The sequence below is a fragment of the Eulemur rufifrons genome, chromosome 27 (assembly GCF_041146395.1).
Source record: "Eulemur rufifrons isolate Redbay chromosome 27, OSU_ERuf_1, whole genome shotgun sequence".
NCBI classification, from domain to species: domain Eukaryota; kingdom Metazoa; phylum Chordata; class Mammalia; order Primates; family Lemuridae; genus Eulemur; species Eulemur rufifrons.
In genome coordinates this window covers 12,578,416-12,604,402 of record NC_091009.1, presented here as the reverse complement: position 1 = coordinate 12,604,402, position 25,987 = coordinate 12,578,416, and the positions used below count along the sequence as shown (strand labels likewise).

The 25,987-nt window shown below is 34.2% G+C and overlaps 1 protein-coding gene across 1 annotated transcript; it reads right to left on the bottom strand.

The window, feature by feature from the left end:
- Nucleotides 1-229: 229 nt before the first annotated feature.
- PDC (phosducin) lies at nt 230-15,792 on the bottom strand. Its single transcript, XM_069459559.1, has 4 exons — nt 15,732-15,792; nt 6,016-6,100; nt 3,676-3,827; nt 230-1,158 (listed from the first exon to the last, which is right to left on the bottom strand). The coding sequence occupies exons 2-4, from the start codon at nt 6,074-6,076 to the stop codon at nt 631-633; spliced, it is 741 nt and encodes a 246-aa protein (XP_069315660.1). The 5' UTR covers nt 6,077-6,100; nt 15,732-15,792; the 3' UTR covers nt 230-630.
- Between the last annotated feature and the right edge of the window lie 10,195 nt (nt 15,793-25,987).

Below are 25,987 nucleotides of genomic sequence, written 5' to 3'. Positions count from 1 at the left end.
TAAATATTCTTTCATCTAGAGAATAAAAAGAACTTGCTTCCATTCTGCTTTTAAAACAGATACTTTTTAAACAATATATATATAACTTTAACGTGGCACAATGTTCCTAAGTTTCTTATGCATAGATTTGGTTGGAATATAAGATGTTTTACTGAATGATAATTTTTTTGTACTTTGGACTTTATCATGTTTTTAGGGCCTTTGATAATATAATGCTTGAGAAAGAGTAGACTTCAAACAGAAAATTTCTTTCCTCATGAGATTTTATTCTTATTACATAAGTAAAATTATAATTAATAATGTAATTTGAAAAGCCCAAATAATAACAAGGGGGAAGGAGTAAAAAAGCCAACACATAACTTGAAAGGGATTTTTGAAAAATGTCACAATGTTATCCACATCCTCTTTGCTAATAACGTTGCTGAAGACTACAATTTTTTTGTAGTAAAGCATTATATTAATTTGAATAGCTAGCCCTAAGAAATGCTAATAACACAATTTTAGTGTCAATCTTTTTTTCAAAATTAGAACGTCATGGCCATACTTGGCGTCCTCTAAAGGAATATGGATACTACCAAAGTCAATGTTCCATGATCAAGGATAAATGTGAGCTATTGACACAGTGACTCTTTATTCCATGTCTTCGTCATCCATGTTGGTCTGCTCTAGGGCATGGACCTCTTTTTCAGGTAGTAACCCATATTCATTTAGGAAAGACTCCACGTCTCCAGCAAAGAATTCTTCAGCGAACTGTTCAGTGACACTAATAAAATTGCTTATGAGCTCCCCACCCTTGTAGATGAGCAGTGTGGGGAGTACATCGGAGGAAAAGCGGTCCCCAGCACCTGTATTAGAAGCTTTTATTTTACAAAATTTGACTATAGGGTATTCTGCCGCGAGGCACGTTAAACTGCTGTTTAGAGCATCACAACCCTTAATGCCATCTTCATAGATGTGGACAACGATGGTGGTGATCTTCTGCTCCTTTTCAATCGTTTCCAGGAACTGCTCCCCCGTTTCCAGCTCGTACACAAAGCCATACCTGGGCCCAAAACTCAGCTTCTGGTGCATATCCTGCATACACTGTCTACGGTATTTACGAAGGCAATTTTCATCCTCTTTGCCTTGCTGGATAAGTTCATATTCTTGAATGCTCATCTGAGAACAGGTGAAAGAAATGATAGAAATCATTCAGTCAGAAATTTATATTCCTTAGACACACCCAAGCCCATTCCCAACTCAAAGAGTTTGCTTTTGCTGTTTTCTCTGACTGGACCATCTCGCCTGTACTCCTGATGTGGCCTTCTCTTCCACCTCATTGAAGCTCTTGTTCAAATGTCACCTTCCTTGATAACTTTATCTAAAAGAGCCCTCATCTAATTCTTTCTTATTCTTCATAGCAATAAATACTACCTGACCTTGTGTTATATATTTATTTGTTTAATAATTAGTTTTTCTAACTGGTATGTTTCACAGGGGCAGGAATTTTATTTGTTTCATTCATCACTCTGTCTTCAACATCTGCTATAGTGTCTGGCACATAATAGCAGTTCAATAATTATGTCATGATTAAATGCATGTATAACTATTGCTGAATAGAATGGAGCTGTGATATGCACACAGTCTCAGGAAGAAATATGTCACTAAACTACCCACTACTTTGAGTGGGGAAAAAAAAAAAAAACCCAGCAAGGTCTGCTCTGGGGTTTCACCAAAAAGGAAAAAGAAAAAAAAAAAAATACACACAGACGTACAATTAAATGTGTCTGCCACAAATGCCTCTGGGCATTAGTGTCCCCCTCACAAAAGCTGTTAAAAGTATTATATCTTAAAACTTAATGATTTTTTTTTTTAATATACAGGATGGAATTCAAGCAAGACAGCGTTTACTACTATTTAGAGTTCATCACATGAGCCAAGAGGTTAATTGCCGAACCAGCAGTATCAGCATCACTTGGGAACTTTTTGAAAACGCAAATATTTGGGAACTCTCCCAGATCTACTGAATCAGAACCTATAAAGGTGAGGCTGAGTAATCCATATTTTTGCAAGCCCTCCAGGTTATAATTATCCTCTGGTTTAGGCCAAAGTGAGAAAAGACCTAAGTTTTATTTTCCAACACAGCCATTTTTTATAAAATTACCTGCACAGCCTTTCGTAACAGCTACTCCATTGTTAATGTAGTCAACAGAATGTGAAGCACTCATTCCCCCGAACAAAACAAACAAACAAAAAAGATACAAGGGAGCATTGGGAGGTGGTGTGATTAATAGATGTGGGGCAGCCCAGAGCCATGGTATCTGATACTTTTATTACTTCTTTGTCTTGTTTCTCTTTCTTATATTTGTTTTCCTAATATTCTCATATATAATTTTCTTATATATTTTTTCTATCTTAAGCTTATTATCCCATTTAGTTTGTCTTAACTCTAAGAATTATTTAATGTTTTGTATAATTCTTAGATTGCTACCATAGTTTTGTTAATTTAACAGCCCAGACCACACAAATATTGATTTAAAGATGTATTTGAGCATTCATATGAGAACTTGTTCCGTTTGCATATTCAGGCATCTAGATATTTAGATATTCAGATACATTTCTAAAGCTAAGCCATAGTTCAAAACTTTTAATAATTATAATGTGCCACATTTGTGTAGTATTTTACATGTTTCATATCACTTTTACATTTATTTTCTCTTCACATCTCTTCAAAACAACAGGGGGAGTTTTGTTATAATTCCTCAGATGGGAAAATTTGGTTGTCTTACATTATGTAGTGACTCAGTGAGGGAACCAACCTCCCCTTCCCCCGAATTTTAGAATTGCGGATTTTTACAATGGTCAGCAGCCTGGGACCAAGGCATATTTCTGATCATTGTGGAAAATTGGTATAAAACAACTCATATACACTAGTAGATAAATAATCCACTAAAGTGATTTTTCCTCACAATAAAAATTACTTTATGATTTCTTATATTGTCATTCTTATTATTGTTATATAAATTATACATACTAATTATGATGATTCAAAAATGACCTAAAAGCTCAGGGAGGAAAGTTATTAATACTGGAATTTCACCACCCTGATACTCTGAGATTATCTCCATTACCCTTTTAGAGATGATTTTTTAATATATCTCTTTTATGCACATAGACATACATATTACATAACTCAAAAATGCTGCTTTTTAAAAATTTATAGATATCTTTTTTTTTAAAGTTGTGACTTATTTTTCTTACTTTCTTCTTCCTTGTCTTCTCCCAACCAATGTCATCCTTTCAAATTACCAATATTGTCAACTTGGTGAGTGTCTTTCTGTACTTTTGTATGTACAAACTCATAGGCTCATAATCATAAAAACATATAAAAAGGTATCTTTTTTAAATTGTTCTAGAGAACTGGATCATACAATTTAAAATTCTCTGTATTCTGCTTTTTTATATTGTGAAACTACCTCTAGATCAACTCATGTATTTGTAATTCATTCTTTTAATAGCTGCATGTATTTCTTAGCATGGAAAATCTGGATAGACATTCTTTACATTTCCTTTTTTTTTTTTTTTTTTGCCAGTATTAACAATGCTACAATCAATATATTTTGTAAAGTGATCCTTTAGAGTCATGTAGATTAGAAAACACATTGTAAATTATTTTTTATTGATATTTTATCTTACCTTTCTGCTGATTCTTTCTTTTGAATCTTTGTCATCTCTACTCTGAGGAGAAGACATTTGCCTGAGAATCTCCTTCTTGCTAGGTGGGATTGAATCACTATCTTCACTCTCTAATTTAAACTTTCTCCAATCACTTATTACTCCTTTGGGTCCTGCAATAAAATTAAAAATAAACTGTTTCCATTTTTATTTTCAAAAAAACTATTTGCACAATTGAAATTTGTCTAAGTGTTGCCAGGAGAATAGATATCATCTCCTGCATCAGAAACAAACACATTGTTTGGACTACAGATTTCTGACTGCCTGCTCTTAAAAATGTTCTCCTACATTAATTTATAAATGGATTTTGGCAAATAGTCTTTCTGAAACATCTACATTAATGAAAATATAAATTATGCACTTTGAACAAATGGCAAAAGTTTGGGGTAAATATTAAATACATTAAAAAACTAGAATATAGAGAGGAAACTAGAATTTTAGAAAAGTAGCACTTTTATTACATAAGAGAGACACTTCAGCAATAAACTAAAATTGGCACTATATTATTAATAAAGGAAACTGGGACTAGCAGAGAAACAATAGTACATAAAAGACAACCAGTGAGAAGGAGGCCTGACCTCAACAAAACTAAAATGGCTTTAAGAAAATCATTACATAATCATCCAATTCTTCTCATATTCTAATACAAATTCAGAAATATAGAAAAGATATGATTTACAGGTTTAAGAACAACTAATTAAGTAAAGGATGATCCAGCTGGGATTCTGATATTCAGTTGACCTGATAAATACCAACAGTGCTTGGAAGAAGGTCTGAAATTCATGAAAACAAGCATAATTAAGTGAATATACCTCACTAAAGCTTGGCCATATCCATACCTTTACTATTGTATTCTATATGTGAGTGTATTCTCTTTCTCCTCCATATTGCCTAATAATTTTATTTATATTATATATAATATATAAATTCAATATAATTTTATTATAAATTTATTTATATTAATTATATTTAGACAAAGTTTTTTGTTTTCTTATGTAGTATTCATCTTTTACATATAGTTTATGTATATACAAAATATGCATATGTGTGTGTGCTTATATATTTAGAAAAGAGAATCTTTTTTCTCCTGTTTTCTACAAATGTAGATTGTACCAATTTACACTCCTATCAGCAATGTACGAGGGTGCCAAAAATGTTATTAAATTTTTTTTACTTTTAGTAAGTCTTTGAAAAAATATCATTATAGTTTAACTTTATAAGTGTCTTTTTCTTTTCCTTGCCTCCCCTCCCCACCACAGTGAATAGTCTGTCCTATCTTTTGCCTCTTGTTCAATTGCTTGTTTTTTTATTAATTTGTAGGATTTCTTAATATGTATTAAGGAAATTAACCCTTTGTCTATCAATTGAGTTATAAATGTCTTCCCCCAATTTGTTAAATGTTTTTAAAATTTTACTCCTGGTGACTTTTACCAGACATCAGATATTTCCTTCCTTTTTTCCCTTCTCCTTCTCTCCCTCCATCCTTCCCTTTGTCTATCCTTCTTTCCCTCCTTCCTTTAACTGAATTTATCAGTTTTTTAAAAAAAAATTTTTTTAAATTTTGTGTTATGCTTAGAAAGCTATCCCTCATATTACTATTATAAAATGAATTCCCACACATTTTTTGTAGTACTTTGTGCATTGATTCAAATTTCTGGTTTAATTTAAAGACTTCAGTCCAAGTTAAGGAGAAAGGGAATTACTAGTCAAACAAGATTTAAAAAAGTTAAAAGAAACTTGAATTAAAAAAATTAAGTAATATATTTAACTTTTAGGCTCTCAGTAGTGGCATATAGATAGCCATACATAATTTAACAGATTAAAAAAACAAGCTCTAAATGAAATGAATTGAAGTCTTAGGTTTTCTGAAGGAATATTGAAACTCACTTGATTCAAGAATGTTTTATCATTCTCTTTATTTGAGATTCAAAAAAATTTAAAGACTGTTTACCTTTTGATCTACTATTATTTACAGTAAAAGTCCACATTGGGGACGAATTAGAAGAGGGGAAAATGGCTTAATTATAGTGTAAATTGAGAGCTATTGTGATAGTTGAGCGCCAAGAAATTATCAGTAATTAGCGTTTTTCTTACTCCTTTGACATCTAAATAAAACTGTTTTAGGAGTTATTTGGTTTTAAATTAATTTACCCACTCAAATAGTTTTTAGATTATTCTATCAAACCATATGAAGGTATTGCCTATAATAAATTCACTACTTAAATCATGTCTATAAGCACATTACCTATTTCCAGATTTGATTTTAATATAATAATTATTTTTCCTTCTAGTGTTACTTGCCTGTATGTGTGGCCTGTCCTTCAAAGTCTTCCTCCAAACTTTGGCTTTTGGCTTCTTCCATTTTAGGGATTGGATTTGATATAATCTGTAGGATGAACAAGAGGTAACAATGACAGGTAGATTCTAAGATATACATACATATATTAATATAAATATATTTGTATATGGTTATTTATGGCACCCTGCTGCCAAATTCCATAGTAGGCTAAGGATTATCACTAAGTGATAAAGTGTTTAGAATGTTTCTGTCTGCATTGAAAAAGGACACTAATTTAACACATGTTATTAAAGATGTGTAGACATAAGGATTTTACATAATTCATAGTTTGTCTTTTTTTACTTAAACCTTTTTTACCTAAACTTGTTTAGTTCCCAGAAAAGTAGACACTCAAATCAGTCTCTTTTATTTTGCAAGAGTAGATTGTTAATTGGGGGTAGCTACTATTCTCAATAAATATACACAGGGTTTAAGAAAATCTAAAAATAATTTTATTTCAAATGTTGAGGAGACAGAGCATAGCTTCCTTCTTGACTTGCTTATTCCTTACCTAGTTGACAATCTAACGGGAAAAAGGGATTTCATTTTTCAGAAAGGCTTTAATCAATTTCAAGGAATCCTTTTATGGAAAAGATGATCCAGTTACTTAAGACAAATCTGTTTCATAGACTGGATTAGTATATGTTGAGAATAAACTATGGGCCAGGCATTTCTCCAGGCTCTGAATTACATGAATAACAAAACTCTTCCATTATGGTGCTCCTTAATACTAAAACTTAAATCAGCTGGGTTGCCTGTTTAAATGAAAAACAGAGTCCATCCTATCTAATAGCTCCATTTGAGTTAGAGTACAAAAATTGGCAAAATTTGCTACCGTTTACTGCCAGGGAAGCAGTGAACAGATTGAAAGAAAAATACTGAGTTATGAGCATGTTTGCTTGCACTACTCAGAGCCTTTTAGAGGAAGATACAAGTGGAGTATTATTAGCTATTGATAGATTTGATCTACATTCCAATTTTTAGTTTCCCCTGTCACCAACTCACTCTGGGGTTTTCTGATTATCTCAATTTATCTTCTTCAAAATTTACATTAGCATCATAAAAGTGATTGAATTAGTATTTGTAAAGTGCTTAGATCCTGACACATAGTAAATAACTGCTCCCTGCATCTGTTAGATAAAATAAAAATGTATCTTCTATGTATGTATATAGTATGTGTCAGTCATTTAAAAATATAAACAACATTTGGTTTGCAATGGTGTTATTAGTTGATAAAAAATTCCATGTCTACTTTAGGTTAAAAGATTTAAAATAACAATAGGATTATTATAAGGCTTTGGGTGATAGCACATCTTTGTGTGATTAGAAATTGGTGATAAAGGGCAAGAAGACAGAAAACATTGATACCTTCACCAAGATTTACTGCGGTGCAAAAGAATTACTGTATTTTCCAAATTATATAATTATAAAAATTTGTGATGTTCTTTTTTTATTTTAAACAGTTATAATACTGTTTCAATGAATAAAATCTGTGTTAAGTAAAAATTGTATTTGGATGACCTTTTACAGAATATTGTTCATTTAAAAGGGCATTACCAAGTTCTTCAAAAGTAAAAGTAAAAAGTTAATATTGGCAAGAAATACAGTTTAAAATATAATTTTACCAAGTTAGGGTTTTTATTTTCCTCTTAATTTAGGTTTTTAATGATAATTTAAAATAATAGCTTATATGGGATAACATTTCCTCAAAACTCTAACACCTCCCAACTATGGGTTAGTAATTACCAAGAAATAAAATGAGACGAGTATAAATCGTTCTGCTTGTTGCTTCTGTTTCACATATGATTGTGGTGATCTAGAATAGAAAGGGAGAGAGTAAAATTCTTAAATGTTAGTTTTAAAAGACTCTTAAAAAGCCCAAATCTACCCTTAAACATTTCATTATCATTATCCTTGTTCACATGACACAGTAATGATAATTATTAAACATTTCAAACCTGTTGATAAAATCTAATCACAATATCTAATTTAGAATTGACTTGTGGATTCTCAGTGTTACTTAAGAAAGGTTTTGCTTTCAAATTTATTTGTTGTAGTTTGTTGGTGGATTTTTAAATAATGGGATCATCTCATCATCGTACCCTAGACTGACTTTTCTTCTAGCATCCACCACAATTTATAACATTTATGTTTACATGTTTTTCTCCATGGTTGTAAGTTCTTTGAAGACAGAGTCAATTTTTTACTTGTTTTCTTATAATTGTTTCACACATTCTAAATACTCCATAAATGACAGCAACACATTTTAAAGAACCTATTACATGCTGGGTACTCTCTACATGCTATTTTTAATTCTCACAAAACTGTTATCCTTGTTTTTCAGATGTGGATTGTCAGGCTCTGCGAGATTCAGTGACTTGACAAAGCTCACAGAGGTAGTATGGGTGAGAGAGAGCCAGGTTTCAAATCTCTGACTCTCAAATCTCCAAAATCTTTACTTTTTCTACTACACCAATGCTCCTTCTATAAAATGGCATGCATTAACCAAAGCAGCCAACCTAATTTTTTATATATGCATTAAAACCAAGATAAGGATATGAAAAATAACAAATCAGTTAGTCATCATGTTCCTAAATTCTTTGAGATAGTACTTATTTGACTGATAGAGCTCTGCTTTGGATTAAATCTCATTAGTTTATACTGAATGTAATAGAAGAGTCTGTTTATTTCAAGTTAACTGAATTAAATCTAAATGACTGGTATTGACTCTGGAAGGTCAATACAAAAGACAGCAGGTCTGCTGTTGATTCTTGACAATCATATGAATTGAGGATTTATCATCAGTCTTATGTCTCTAGGTCATGTTATAAAATCAATGGGAGGCCAAGGTGGGAGGATCAGTCGAGAACAGGCATTTGAGACCAGCCTATGAAACACAGTAAGACCCTGTCTCTGTGAAAAATAAAATTTAAAAAATAGCCAGGTGTAATGGCACACACCTGTCGTCCTAGCTACTCAGGAGGCTGGGCAGGAGGATCGTTTCACTGGAGCCTAGGAGTTCGATGCTGCACTGAGCTACGATCGAACCTCTGCACTCCAGCCTGGGTGGCAGAGTAAGACCCTGTCTCTAAAAATAAAAAGAAAGCATGTTTAATAGGCAATATGCATCAATTATATATATATATTAAAAAATCAGGAAATGCTCCATATAGAACTACTCTTGCATGTGTGGCAAAATTATGGAAATGTTACACTGTGAGTTTTATGTGATATGTACAGTGAAGTGAGATATTTTACTCATAGACTCACATCAACCATTAAAAAATTTAATCCTATACTCCAAAGAATGGTATTTGATTTTTAAAATGTAATTGGAAATAACAATTCTATGGCTTTGTAAATCTTTAAGATAAATTTCTAAAATTAAGTCTGATTCTTAGGCCTCTTATTATTTAGCCCAAGTTTTATATAAAAATCTTCTGAGAGTGTGGCTTATGTTTGAAAACTAATATTTTAGGCTCTTAAACTTTCTGCCACTTTTCTATTTGTCAAAAGTCACAAATAAACAGTTATAAGTTGCCTTTGTCTGCTTGGGCTGCTATAACAAAATAGCAGCCCAAGACTGAAGTGGCTTAAAAAAAATTTTTTTTTTCTCCTTGTTCCAGAGTCTAAGAGTCTCAGATCAAGATCTAGCAAGGTCAGTTTCTGGTGAGGGCTCTCTTTGTGGCTTGCAGACGGCAGCCTTCTCACTGTGTCTTCATATGGCAGACAGTAAGTGAGTTTTCTGGTGTCTCTTCTCGTAAGAACATTAATCCTAGAGAATCAGGGCCATGCCCTTTGACCTTATTTAAACTTAAGTACTTCTATAAAGGTCCTATCTCCAAATATAGTCACATTTGGGATTAGAGTTTCAGTGTATGAATTTTGGGGAAGATAAAATTCAGTCCATAGTTCCTGGTTCTGACTTCTGTAGAGAGTAAATTAAACTATGTAGATGCTGGGTCCACTATTTCTATGCCTCCATAGTCTGCCTTTTCCTTAATTTCTAAAGCTTTGGAGCCTCTGGATTTTTTTTTAGGGAAACTACCCATTAGAATTGCAGTTAGGGAAATGAGAATCCCTAAAATTAACTCTTCCTTTTTTTGACCCTTCACTAATTCTTTCCCTGCTTCTGGACCCACCTTCCTGGGATATCACAGAAGGTCCCACAAAAACATAGGCCAGGATTTGCTCTGTGTTAGATAATACAAATGCCAGTTATTTCCTTGGCCATTTTCCTGGGTTGTTTTGATGTCCTAAGGAAAATATTGTTGTTCTATGCTAATTGCAATAGAATCAAAGGTATTACTCTAAAAGTAAATCAGAAGAGTGATACACAGACTTAGGATAGAGTATATGTGCTCACCTTAGTCTAGGTCAGAGCAAGTAGCTAGTAGGACATCTAAAAATATATTGTATAGCAATATTTTCCACACAGAGAAAGAATATCTTTAAGAATTTTAATAACTATTATTTTCCCTTGAGAAATAAGAGGTAAATGCTCAATAGAAGTAATCTATTTTATTTAGGAGGGCTGAGGTTCAGGTAAGTACATATTCATTCAGTTTTTCTCTTTGCAGATTGTAATTAGAGGTTTTCAATGCCTTATTCTGATACTGGTTTCCCTAACTACAGAGTAAAGAGGTTAAACAACTAACCAGTAGATTATCTCTCTACCTTTGACACACCTGACATCTTTCCATGGACATACAAAATGCAGAAAACGTAGAGCATTGAAGTAGCTCCAATGTAAAATTTTCATAGTAAGATAGGTTTTTGTTTTTGTTGCTGTTGTTAAACCTAAAATAAACAATCTTCCTTCTTTTGTATACATGGATGCATATTTTCCCTTTTGGAAACCAATGGTGTGAGAAGCTGTTTCAGAAAAGGTGCTGTACTAACAATGGCATTATTATGAGTGAATATGATTAAACATAGGATATAAATAAATGACTGGGAATCAGGTACTGAAGTTAAATGCTTCTTTTTTTTAATTTATTTTTATTTTTTCTCCATTTTTATTTATTTATTTCAGCATATTATGGGGGAACAAATGTTTAGGCTACATATATTGCCTTTTCCCCACCCGAGTCAGAGCTTCAAGCATGTCCATCCCCCAGATGGTGTGCACCGCACCCATTAGGTGTGAATATACCCATCCCCTCACCTAAAGTGGAATTTAGTAAGTTATCTACCTTTAATGTACTACCTGGCACAAACTACACTGTGAGATAGCTGAAACCAAGCAAAACTTCTAGGTGGGCAAGACTGATAGATATTCTGTTTGACTTTAGCTGTTGTTAGAAACCTAGATTCTGTGTCTCAATCCGTGTTCCATAAGGATGTCACGCTGTATTCTGCTTACCCTTGCAGGGCTTCATGTCCTAACTTTTCTACCTCTAACCGTACATCTCCTTAGGTCTCTGCTTTCCTGTGTTTTCCAAGGTGACTGTGAGCTAATCTGATCAACTAAGCCAGGCTAATGTGCTCTCCAATACTAATATATTAATGTGAGATGTTTTAACCCCCACCATGAATATCTTCCCCAATGTCATAAAGGACTCCTCTAGAAAGCAGTTCTGCTTTTTCTTTCTTATTAAAATAAGTTATCAGTGGTGGAAATTTCATATAGGTAGGTCTGACAGCGCTGTGTCAGACCATGGAAATGTTACTGGGCTTTTGGAGACCTCCACTGTCTCTCAGATCATAAAGGTGGATCTAATTATTTCACCCAAGCCAGAATTTTCTCTTTTTCTATTCCATGCCCCTATTTTGTTTATTGGCTTTGAGATTGAGTGATGGCTAGCTAAGGGAGATATGCCCTTAGGTTCAATATTAATAAAGGGGCAATTTTATGCCTCATATCAGTTAATCTCTCAAATTATTCTCTAATTGATTTATTTATATTTGGCTTCTCTTCAAAGGAGGAACTAAGCTTCTTGCGACAGGAACTATGCATTGCAATGCTTCCAAGCGGCAGGATAGCATAATGATTCCCACTTAAACACTTGTGTTCAAATCTAGCTCTGCCAGTCATTGGCTGTGTGACCTGGGGGAAATCACTAACACCCTCTGTGCTTTAGTTTTCTTTCTTTCTTTCTTTCTTTCTTTTTTTCCGTTTTGCCTTTTTATTTTTTTTAATTTTTATTTTTTGTTATTTATTCAGGATATTATGGGGGTACAAATATTTTGGTTACATGTAATGCGTTTGCCCCAGGCAAGCCAGGGCTACAAGTGCGTCCCTCCCCCATACGGTGCGCTCCGTTTCCATTAGTTGAGGGTTTACCGCCCCCCTCCCCCCGCCGGCATGTGCTTTAGTTTTCTCATCTGTAAAATTAGAGTAGTAATTGTGTCTACTTCAAAAGGTCGTATGAGGATTAAATGAGTGAAATTATATAAATTGTGTAGTATTTTGTATTAGGCACTTAATAGGTATTGAGCAAAGGCTTGATAATTAGTAAATAATTAAAAATTAAAAATACTAAAACCAAATATTTAAAATTAATAACGAACAGACTCAAACTAATCTAAATTTTATTTCGGAAGTAATATACATACGCACTGCTTATGCCTAATTATCTTCCCTTCCCGAAGAATGTGTATGCCTGTGTGTGTGTGTGTGTGTGACACACACATATTGTACACTTCGTCTCAAAACTATTTTATATTCTCCTATCTCATTACTGACTGAGGTACTTTATTGTTAGACTTTGATTTTCTCCCAGTAATGTCTGTTTGCCACAAGGCATTTAAGAACATACAAAACAAAGAACAGACTAATTTGGAGTAATGAAATACAGGCAAATAAAATGTACATGAAATTGCCTTAAAAACAATAGTAAAAAAGATCTTCTGAAATGTATTCCTAAGTGAGGAAATGGGAGTGATGATTTAATTTGAATGTAACATGCTCGTTTTTCAGTAAATCGGCTTTTCTACCCATGATTTTGCAAATACTGAGTGATTTGCTGTTTGATTTTCCTTTTTGTATTTATGTCATAATGCTTTTGTATTAATATATCTTTTTTGAATTTCGGTTCTCTAATGGTGTATGAGCTTGCAGAGATGGTAGTATTATAACACTCAGGATTTTCTGTTGCTACCTTTAGTTATTCTAGTTGTTGGTTTTGGATAGATCAACATTTACATTTTGTGGTATCATAATAAAAGTTTTCTTTAAAAATAAATGCCCAGAAGCACGAGTAGAATCCAGGACACATGGTCCTCAAAATGGCTGTAACAAATAAGAAAGTGGTTGGCACTCAGCAGATTTTAGTTTGCTTTCTTTTTCATATAAAACACACATCTCAATGTTATTGAAAACATTCTTTACTTTGCATTACATTTCCCCCCAAGTATCTAAGTTCATAACAACTCTGATAGAAAAACTGTGATAGAAACTGTGATGTAAGATACAGCAAAACAGATGTAATGCTTTCTCACTTTCTTCGTTTCTCAAATAGTTTTGCTTTTTCCACAAATGGGACTGGGCAGGTGGGAGATATAGGGAGCCTTTTAAACAATTTGTATGTCAGGAATGCATAGCAAATAGCAATCTCCTATTTGTCCACCTGTATCATCAGTAAAAATATTTATTCTGAGAAAATATGAGCTTTCAAAATTATAACTGAATTGTCGCTCCTAGTGAAAAGACAACCTACCCAGGTTTTCTGTTACAACGTACAGATATTCTCTTACTTGTTCTGGAGAAAATAGAAGTACTAGAATCTTGAAGGAAATTCAGAGCAGCTATGTTTTTTTGAGTATCTCTTTGTCTTGTAAATACACTATCCCAGTACATATTGTTTGAATTCCATTACAGACATTATCCTGAAAGTTTCATATATATTTTGACAATAACTTATATAATATTAAATCTAGTTTACAAACAATATTTAGACAAAAATTGCCATGATGAATTAGGTGATCTCTAAAGTTTTTTCTAGCTTTAATGTTAAGTGATTCTAAGTACCATGTATAATGGTTTCTCTCTCTATATATATGTATATATATATATTTAAAATAGATGCTATAGTTAAGAGCTATTTTTGCAGTTAATAAAAATACTCCATTTCAAAACAATTGAAAACTCTTACTGCACTCATTTTCATGATGCAAACTGTAAAGATTAGTAGTAATAAAAATCACCTCCGTGGGAACAAAATACAAGAAAGATAAAACCAATTGAAAGAAAATTTTCACCTAATTTAACAAATATCAACAAACTGTCAGTACCCTTTTCTTTTAAAAACATTCCTTCTGTCTCATTAAATTTTTAAAGTAACCTTTGGAAACAGTAATTATTATCCCCACCTTAAAGACTAAAAACCACCAACAAAAAAACAACTAAAGGCCGGGCGCGGTGGCTCACGCCTGTAATCCTAGCACTCTGGGAGGCCGAGGCGGGTGGATTGCTCAAGGTCAGGAGTTCGAGACCAGCCTGAGCGAGACCCCGTCTCTACTAAAAATAGAAAGACATTATATGGACACCTAAAAATCTGTATAGAAAAAATTAGCCGGGCATAGTGGCGCATGCCTGTAGTCCCAGCTACTCGGGAGGCTGAGGCAGTAGGATCGCTTAAGCCCAGGAGTTTGAGGTTGCTGTGAGCTAAGCTGACGCCACGGCACTCACTCTAGCCTGGGCAACAGAGTGAGACTCTGTCTCAACAAAAAAAAAAAAAACAAAAAAAAAAACAACAAAAAAAAAACTAAAAATTTATTAAGCAAAAACTCCCAAACATACAACTGGTTAAGTGTCTAATTCAGAGATCTGAGAATGTCTTAGCGCAGAATGTAATAAAGTAGTCCCCTCTTAACATAGGTTTTGCTTTTCGCGGTTTTAGTCACCCTCAGTCAACCTCACTCCAAAAATATTAAGTGGAAAATTCCAGAAATAAGCAATTTATAGGTTTTAAACGGTACACTGTTCTGAGTAGTGTGATGAAATCTCACCATTTTGCTCTGTCCTGCCTGGGACATGAATCATCCCTTTGTCCAACATATCGACACTATCCACCTGTCAGTCACTTAGATCTACTATTGCGGCATTGCAGTGCTTGTGTTCAAGTAACCCTTATTTACTTAATAATGGTCCCAAAGCTCAATATTAGTGAGGCTGGCATATTGTTATAATTGTTCTATTTTATCATTAGTTGTTGTTAATCTCTCATTGTGACTAATTTATAAGTTAAACCTTATCATAGGTGTGTATGTGTAGAAAAAAGAAAGTATATCTGCTGTTTCAGGCATGCACTTGGGTCTTGGAACACATCTCCCTTGGATAAGGGGCAGGTGCTATACTCCCTTTCACAGCTTGGGAGCCAAATCCTCAAACACAAAGGACAAGGAATTAGCATTTCTTCCCTTCAGTTATCCCTTCACTCAAAGGAAATTTAGAATTTCAAAATTAATTCTTTATTCATGGTCTTATTTTAACTGTCTAGAATATCAGACTCAAAATGCATGTTTACTCTGAATTTTTATTAGTGAGGATGACTAGTGCAAAATCATTTTAAGAGACCAAGATACACAGTATTTGTCCTTAAGTAGAGAAATCAATACTTTATGTACTTTGAGTTACTTTAAAAGGATGAAATAAAGTATAAACAGTGAAATTATTATTCTCTCCCCTAAGGTAAAATTTTAAAGATTATATTATCAGGAAGACTTGTGGACTCACAGTTTGGGTCTCTGCGCCTGGTGTCCGTGATTATGTTCAGCGAATGAGAACCCTGTCTGCTGAACTCCTCTGAACTCAGGCAAGTTTAAGCTCAGATTTAGGATCCCTGGATATTGATGACCCTTGCAGAAATAGCTCTGAGCATGTAATAGGATTGACATGAGAGAATTAACAAAGCCTATTCATTAATAGAAGGGTAAAAACAAACAAACAAAATAAAAATGAAGTAAAAAACAAAGAACATCGTGTCCTATGGTGAATATAATCTTTGTCCACCTATTTTTATGTTATTTGAAAAACAAAAATCTCTTTCCAGCATGAACTGATATCCATTCTCAAAATTCACTTGCCATTTTCTAAAAGAAAAAAATTATAATTTTTTCTGATTAAGAAATTTTTCTTGATCCAGCTATAATAATTATTCTGCTCAACAACCTCATTTGGCATGGTCCATTTTTTCCTCTTAAATTCACCAAACAGCTATTTTTTGTTTGTTTGTTTGTTTGTTTCGAGACAGTGTCTCTCACTCTGTTGCCTGGGCTAGAGTGCAGTCGCGTCATCATAGCCCAGTGCAACTTCAAAATCCTGGGCTCAACCAATACTCTTGCCTCAGCTCTCAAGTAGCTAGGACTACAGGTGCGTGCCACCACAACTGGCTGTATTTTTAACTTTATTTTTTTGTAGAGACAGGGTCCCTCCATGTTACTCAGGCTGGTCTTGAACTCCTCGGCTCAAGGGATCCTCCCTTCTTGGCCTCCCAAAGTGCTAGGATTACCCAAGTGAGCCACTGCACCCAGCCACCAAACAGCTATTTTCTTCTGCTTTTTTAGTACAACATGTATTCAAATCTCTGCAATTTCTTACTATTTTTTGCAACACAATTCCTGAAAAAGTTTGGTACAGTCTTTAGTAATGATAATGATCTCTGCTTTATCATATTTTCCCTTTGTTTTAGTGTATCTTCCCTAGTTTTTCTTCGTTTCATTACATTGGTCATTTCACTTTTTTCCATGTGCCATTCAAAACAATGAGCTTTTATTTAACAACAATTTATTGATTGACTACCCTTTGCTAGGGGGTGCTTACTTAAAGTGCAATTGCTGTCTTCAGAAATTAAACTTTTGCAATGAGGCCATTGGCTCAAGGCTACCTCATAGAATGTGGATTTTATGATCTAAGAGTAATCAGCTTATAGTTTACAGGATACGTTGAATGGGTGAAAGAGATTATGGAAGTATTTATTAATTACAATAAAACGAGTTGTATTTATTAGTCTCATAAACATGTATTGAGCACTTTGTGTCAAACAAGCAGTGGATGGGCACTGGGGATACAAAGAAAAATAAACCTATTCCCTATGTTGTGGGGCTTACTGATTAATAATGTGGGCCATGGAATTAAGTCATACCTGAGAGATTGAGGTTTAGTTTCATTCTTCTGCATGTGGATATCCAGTTTTATCAGCACCATTTATTGAAGAGACTGTCCTTTCCCCACTGTATGTTCTTGGCACCTTTGTCAAAGATAAGTTCACTATAGATATGTGGTTTTATTTTTGAGTTCTCTATTCTATTCCATTCGTCTATGTGTCTGTTTTTATGCCAGTACTACTGTTTTGGTTACTATAGCTATGTAGTATAATTTGAAGTCAGGTAATGTGATTCCTCCACTTTTGTTCTTTTTGCTCAGGATGGTTTTGGTTTTCTTGGGTTTTTGTGGTTCCGTATAAATTTTAGGATTATTTTCTTTATTTCTGTGAAGAATATCATTGGTATTTTGATAGAAATTGCATTGAATCTGTAGATTGCTTGGGTAATATGGACATTTTAATAATATTCTTTCTTTCAATCCATGAGCATGGAATATCTTTCCACTTTTTTTGTGTCCTTTTTTATTTCTTTCATTGATATTTTATAGATTTCATTGTGGAGATCTTTCACTCCTTTGGTTAAGTTCATTCTTAGGTATTTTATTTTATTTGTATCTATTGTAAAAGGGATTACTTTCCTGGTTCCTTTTTCAGATTGTTTACTGTTGGCATGTATAGAAATGCTGTTGATTTTCATGTGTTGATTTTGTATCCTGCAACTTTATTGAATTTGTTTATCAGTTCTAATAGTTTTTGATGGAGTCTTTAGGTTTTTCTGAATATAAGATCATATCATCTACAAATAATGATAATTTGACTTCTTTTCTAATTTGGATGTCCTTTATTTCTTTCTCTTGTCTAATTGCTTCAGCTAGGACTTCTAGTGCTATGTTGAATAACAGTGGTGAAAGTGGACATCTTTGTATTGTTCCATATCTTAGAGGAAGGCTTTCAGTTTTTCCCCATTCAGTATGATACTAGCTGTGGGTCTGTCAAATATGGCTTTTATTGTGTTGAGGTATGTTCCTTTTTACTCAATTTTTTGAGAGTTTTTATCATGAAGGTATGTTAAATTTTATCAAAATCTTTTTTAGCATCAATTGAAATGATTATATGGTTTTTGTTTTTCATTGTTGATACGATGTATCACATTTATTGATTTACATATGGTGAAACATCCTTGCATCTCTGGGATGAATCCCATTTGATCATGATGAATGATCTCTTTAATGTGGTGTCAAAATTAGTTTGCTACTATTTTGTTAAGGATTTTTATATCTGTGCTCACTAGATATATTGAACTATAGCTTTCTTCTTTTATTTATTTATTTATTTGGATTGTCTTTGTCTGGTTTGGGTATAAGGGTAATACTAGACTCATTGAATGAGTTTGGAAGTATTCCTTCCTCCTTGATTTTTTTGGAATAGTTTGAGCAGAATTGGTATGAGTTCTTCTATAAATGTTTGGTAGAATTCAACAGTGAAGCCATTGGATCCTGGGCTTTTATTTGATGACAGACTGTTTATTACTGCTTCTATCTTATTACTTGTTATTGGTCTACTAAGGTTTTTGGATTTCTTCATGGTTCAATCTTGGTAGGTTATATGTGTCTAGGAATTTATCCAATTTTTCTAGATTTTCCAGTTTATTGGCATATAGTTACTCATAAGAATCTCTAATGATCCTTATAATTTCTGCTGTATCAGTTGTAATGTCTCCTTTTCTATTTCTGATTTAATTTAGGGGGGTTTTCTCTTTTTTTTCTTAGTCTGGCTAAAGGTTTGTCAATTTTATCTTTTCAAAAAAAGATTTTCATTTCATTGAACTTTTATGTTGTTTATTTGGTTTCAGTTTCATTTATTCTGCTCTGAGCTTTATTATTTCTTTTCTTCTATTAATTTTGGGTTCATTTTATTCTTGCTTTTCTAGTTCTTTAAGATGCAAAGATGCATCATTAGGTTTTTTTTATTTGTTTGTTTGTTTGTGTGCTTTTACTTTTTTGATGTAAGCATTTATACCTATAAACATTCTTTTTGTACTGCTTTTACTGTATCCCATAGGTTTTGGCCTGTTGTGTTTCTATTTCCATTTGCTTCAAGAAATTTTTAATTTCCTTGTTAATTTCTTTGTTGACCTAGTGGTCATTCAGGAGCATATTGTTTAATTTCCATGTGTTTGTATAGTTTCCAATGTTCCTCTTGTTATTGATTTCTAGTTTTATTCCATTGTGGTTTAAGAAGATGCTTGCTATGACTACAATTTTCTTGAATTTTTTAAATCTTGTTTTGTGACCTAGCATATGGTTTATCTTTGAAAATGATCCTTGTGCTGAAAAGAAGTGTATGTATTCTGCAGCTGTTGGATGAAATGTTCTATAAATATTGATTAGGTTCATTTGGTCTATACTACAAATTAAGTCTGACGTTTGTTGATTTTCTATCTGAATGATCTGTTCAATGCTAAAGGTGGGATGTTGAAGTCTTCAGCTATTATTGTATGAGGTCTATCATTCTCTTTAGCTCTAATAATATTTGCTTCAGATATCTGGGTGTTCCAGTGTTGGGTTACATTATATTTAGAATTGTTATATTTTTTTGCTGAATTGACCTCTTTATTATTATGTATTGATCTTCTTTTTCTCTTTTTGCAATTTTTGTCTTGAAATCTATTTTACCTGATGTAAGTATAGCTACTCTTCCTCTTTTTCCATTTCCATTTGCATGGATTATCTTTTTCTGTCCGTTTATTTTTAGTACATGTATATCTTTACAGGTGAAGTGAGTTTCTTTTAGGCAGCATATATATGGGTCTTCTTTTTGGCCATTCAGTCACTCTATGTCTTTTATTGGTGAGGTTAGTCCATTTAAATTCAGCATTATTTTTGATAGGTAAGAACTTACTAATGCCACTTTTTTTTGTAGTTGTTCTGTGGTCCTCTCTTTCTTTCTCTCTTTCTTCCTGTCTTTCTTTTCATAAAAGTGATTTTCTCTGATTGTATGTTTTAATTTCTTGCTTTTTATTTTTTGTGTGTCTGTTGTAGGTTTTTGATTTGAGGCTACTATGAGGCTTGCAAATAACATCTTATAACCAATTATTTTAAAGTGATGACAACTTGACTTTATTACAAAAAAAGACCAAAACAAGCAAATAGAAAACTGAAAATACTCTAAACTTTAACTCCATCATTCCTGATTTTTTACTTTTTTGATGTTTCTATTTATATTCCTTTAAACTACCTGTCTTTTAGAATATTATTGAAGTTATTATTTTTGATAGATTTGTCTTTTAGTCTTTCTATTCAAGATATGAGTGATTTACATATCACAATTACAGTCTTAAGACTATTCTGTATTTTACCATGTACTTACTATTACCAGTGAATTTTATATGTTGAGATGATTTCTTTTTGCTTGTTAATTTCCTTTCCTTTCAGATTGATTAACTCCATTTAGCATTTCCTATAGGACAGGTCTGATGTTGATGAAATCCCTCAGCTTTTGTTTGCTTGGGATCTTTATTCCTCCTTCATGTTTGAAGGATATTTTTGCTGGATATATTATTCTAGGATGAGAGTTTTTTTCCTTCAGTACTTTAAATATGTCATGCTTCTCTCTCCTGGCCTGTAGTTTTCTGCTGAGAAGTCTGCTGCTAGACATATTGGTGATCCTTTATACATTATTTGTTTCTTTTCTCTTGCTGCTTTTATGCTCTTTCATTTATCCTTGACCTTTGAGAGTTGGATTATTAAGTGCCTTGAGGTAGTCTTACTTTTGGTTCAATTGGCTTAGTGTTTTATGATCTTCTTGTACCTGGACATTGATATCTTTTTCTAGATTAGGAAAGTTCTCATTACTATTTCTTTGAACAAACTTTCTATTTTGATCTCTCTGCCTCCTCTGTAAGGCCAATAACTCTTACATTCACCTTTTTGAGACTACTCTCTAGATCTTATAGGTGTGCTTCATTCCTTTTTTCTTCTCACTGTGCATTTTCATATAGGCTGCCTTCAGGCTCACTAATTGTTTCTTCTGCTTGATCAATTCTGCTATTGAAAGACTGATGCATTTTTCTGTTTGTGAAATGAATTTTTCAGCTCTGTATTTTCTGCTTGATATTTAAAAATTATTTCAATCTTTTTGTTAAATTTCTCAATAGAATTCTGAATTCCTTCTCTGTGTTATCTTGAAGTTCATTGAATTTCCTTAAAATGGCTATTTTTGAATTCTCTGTCTGAAAGTTCGCATATCTCCATCACTCCAGGATTGGTCACTGGTGCCTTATTTACTTTGTTTGGTGAGGTCATGATTTCCTGGATGTTCCTGATGCTTGTGGATGTTTACTGATGTCTGGACACTGAAGAGTTAGGTATTTATTCCAGTCTTTCCAGTCTTGGCTTGTTTGTACTTATCCTTGGGCTTTCCAAGGGAATTGAGTATTGTGATCTAAGCCTGTGGTAACTGCAGCTATTTCAGCACTAGGGGGCGCTCCAAGCCCAGTTAATGCTGCCACTCTTGCTGACTCCTAGAGGTTATTCTTTGGTGGGCTTGGCTAAGATGTGGGAGAATTTCCTGGATTACCAGGCAAAGTCTCTTGCTTTCTTCTGCCACTTTTCTCCAAACAGAAGAAGTCTCTCTCTGCACTGAGCTGCCTACAGTTGGGGGAAAGGTGGCATGAGCACTTCTGTGGCCACCACAGCTGACAATGTGCTGGATCACACTGGAAACCAGTACAGTATTTGGTCTTGCCCAAGGCCTATGGGTATTACTGCCTGGCTACTGCTAGTGTTTATTCAAGGCTCCAGGGCTCTTTGGTGAGCAGGTGGTGAATCTTGCCAGGACTGCATCCTTTCCTTCAGGGCGGCAGGTTCCCTTCTGGCCCAGGATGAATCTAGAAGTGCCATTTAGGAGCTAGGACCCAGAATCAGGGGCTTCAGGAATCTTCTTGATACTTTTATTCTATTGTGGCTGAGCTAGTACCCAAGTTGCAAGACAAAGTCTTCTGTACTCGTCCTTCTCTTTTCTCCAGGTGGAAGGAGTTTCTCCCTGACGTGAACTGCCTGGAGTTGGGGAAGGGGTGGCAAAAGCACTCCCTTTGCTGCCACAGCTGGTGTCTTACTGGGTCACTTGCATCCCAAGTCCTCTGGCTCTAAACCCAGTGCACATTAGGACTTGTTCCAGGCCTGCAGTCCTTGTGGCCTGACTGCCTTCCAAGTTTATTCTGGGCTCCACACCACGTTAGTCAGCCAATAGTGGAGCTAGCCAGAACTCAGGTTCCTACCATTAGGGCCATTCCTCTTGGCTGGGGCTGGTCTTCAATGTGCTCTCGGTGGGTGCCAGCAGAATTCTACCCTGTGTTGTGTTCCACTGCGACAGGGCAGCAGTGAGTTCTAGTGTAAAGTCCCACAATAATTTGCTCTCCCTCTTCCAACCACATTGGTTCTCTCTCCTCATGGCCCTGCCAGGGAATGGAGGAGAGGTAGTGTAGACAATGCAAGACTGTCTTTCCTGCCCTCTTCTGTGCCTCTTTCCTTGCTCTGATGCTAAAACCAGGCACTGTGATTGTTCACCTGATTTTTTGGTTCTTATGAAGGTGTTTTCTTACATGAGTAGTTGTTCAATTTGGTGTTCCTGTGTGGGGCCAATCTCTGGAGGGTTCTATTTGGTCATCTTGTTCCACCCCCAATCCCTATTATCTTTTTTTTTTCTAGTTTAAATCTTTATTGCTTTGATTGGAAAGTCTCCAGAAAAATACCTTTCTAGATCTTGTTTCTAGGCCTAGAGAGCTCAGTAAGAAATATGATTAAGAAAAATCAAATCTCATTCTTGAACATATTTATTGTAGCCAGCCCTTTACTTCTGGTATTTTTTTTTTTTTTTTCTCATCTTATGTCATAGAGTTTAAAAGAAGAAAATGAAAATACCACTTGGACCCTGAAGTTTTTTGGTTGTCTGCCCAGGACTCAATAGAGATCTTTTTGAGTTTACTTCTGAGGATAGCATTCATTTTCTGCAAAAATATGCATAATAGTAGTCTGTGAAAAACATATTCTTTCTGTATTCTGAATACATTTCCTGTGAATATAGCAAATTATCTGGAGTAAAATTGAAGCACAGGCCCAGGTGTTTCTTTTTAGGAGTGTGTGATTTTAGAAATAGCCACAACTTAATTTTTCTCTTATAGGTATAATATTGTTTCTGGCCAGGCATGGTGGTTCACATCTGTAATTCCAACACTCTAAGAGGCCAAGGTAGGAGGATAGCTTGAGGGCAGGAGTTTGAGATCTGCCTGGGCAACATAGCGAGATCCTGTCTCTACAAAAAAATTTTTTTAAAAATTAACCAGGCATGGTGGCATGAACCTATAGCTCTAACTACTCAGGAGGCTGAGGAGGCAGGCTGAGGAGGGTCACTTGAGCCCAGGAGTTGGAGGTTATGGTGAGCTATGATTGTGCCACTGCACTCCAGCCTGGGCAACAGAGCAAGACCCTGTCTCTACAAAATAAATTTTTTGTATCACCACTTTTTCAAAGTTCTTTGTAGATTGGAATAACACTATTTAAAGTTTCTATGATATGAAAGCAACTGTTCACTCTATATTACTTATGTACTACCAAAGCATTTGGGTGAAAACTAAGATCACAGTAATACAGGAATTTGGGAAACAATTAAGTACATTCAAAGGAAAGTGAGTCCTTTTACAGCTTGAAGGTCATTAATATATGTGTCTTAGAAGAGAAATGAAAATAGGAGTTCATTTTTCTAAATTTACCTTTTAATTTTTCCAACTTCAAACATCAAATTTGGGGCATAGACAACTCAGTGAAAATTTCTTGTAGTATATAGCATCAGATATTTAAATTCTCAGAATTATTATTTTGATTGGTGTGCAGCACATCATGTGGCCCATAAAATTTTCCGAGGAAATACTTGATGCTCCATTGCTTAATTATTGCTTAATTTCTTTCATTTAAATTTTCTACTTTTTTTTAAGAGAGAGAGAAAGCACGAAATTGTTATTAACAATATTGCATAGGTATTATTGCTCCAAACTTTAATCATTTTTGCTGTTAATTTCTGAGTTTTTTGAACTGTATTTGTTGCTGTAAAGAATTATGAACTTTATGGAAGTTTCAAAGTAATTTGGAAAAGACCCTGTATTATTCAGGTTTCTTCAGAGAAATAGAACTAATAGGCTATATGTAGATATATAGGAGATTTATTATGAGAATTGGCTCATGGGATTATTGAGCCCAAGAAGCCCCACAATATGTCATCTTCAAGACTTCAATCAGGAAGGCTGGTGGTGTAACAGTATGAGTCCAAAGACCTGATATCTAGGAGAAACAATGGTGCAATTTTCAGTCCTGGGCCAAAGGCCTGAGAACCAGGGAGGCTGCTGGTGTAAGTCCCAGAATTTAAAGGCCTGAGAACCTGGAGCTCTGATGGTCAAGGGCAGGAAAAATGGATGTTCCAGCTCCAGAAGGAAGAGCAAATTTGCCCTTCTTCCACCATTTTGTTCTATCTGTGCCATCCATGATGCTTGCTCGCATTTGTGAGGGTAGATCTTTTCATCTCTTCTGGAAACACCTTCACACAAGACATATCCAGAAATAATGTTTTACCATCTATCTGGGTATCCTTCAACCCAGTCAAATTGACACATAAAATTAACCATCACAAATACTAAAATTATGTGTTCTAATAAAAAAAAATTTCAAATAGTTCTACCAGCTATTAATGGCTTTTGGTATACTTGATTTTTATAGTTTTGACTTTTATTTTGTAAACCCAGGAGAAAATTTTTGAATGATTATTTGCATATAGTCAAATTTGTTTTGATAAATATATCAGTAAATTCAAGTACATGTTAATGTATGATTTAGTTTGAAAATAATTTGTATTCTGACAAATTACTAGTTTCTTTTATTTGAATAACTAATTATGTGAATGATAGCAACCTCTGTAATTTTCTCCTTCAAAGGCTAAATCTTTGTTATGGGAAAGAAAAAATATAAAAATTGAGTCAATATTGAGGTCTTTTTATTAAGCATGGACAAAAAAATTTAAAAAATGAAAGAGATAAAGTGTGGGAGAGTTTTTGACTCCATGATGACCTATACATTATCAGAGTAAAAGAATATTTTGTCGTCTAGTCCAAACCTCATGGAAATACCATGGAAAAGTACCTTCAGTCTGTGGTGCTTATTCATTTATTTATTTATTTTTAATTTTAAATATATCATTGTTCAAATGTGCCTGGCCCACTAAAATACCATAGGAATGCTGAGAAACCATGGACACTCAACTGTGTGGGCAATAGATGCTTAGATTTCCAATTGCTTTGATTTCACCCTTGTTCCATTCCAAGTTCAGTAGTGTCAACTATACTTCTCACCTTAGACCATTTATCACTTTAGTTTCTCTCTATGGGAAGCCGGGTGGTATAATGGGAAGATGTTGGAGCATTTGGCTTGAGCTCACTGTCCTGTTTTTTATGATCCTTCTTGCCTGTGGTAAAACACCTTACCCTAGCTCTAGCCCCTGGGACCCAGTTCTAGCTACTGCTCATTTATATAGTAATCACTGAGGTTGGAGTTCAGGGCAGTCATCACTTTATATATGTCAAAATGATGTATATGTGTTGTTATTTCTTCTGGTGAACAATTTACTCTTTTGGACTCAGGTATATTTCAGAGTCTGAATACAGGTTTTATTGTTGTTGTTAAGAAATATTATTATTTTTTTAGAGACAGGGTCCTGCTATGTTGGCCAGGTTGGAGTGCAATGGCTATGCACAGGCAAGATCATAGTGTACTATAGCCTTGAACGCTTAGCTTGAAGGGATTATCCTGCCTCAGCCTCCTGAGTAGCTGGGACTACAGATGCA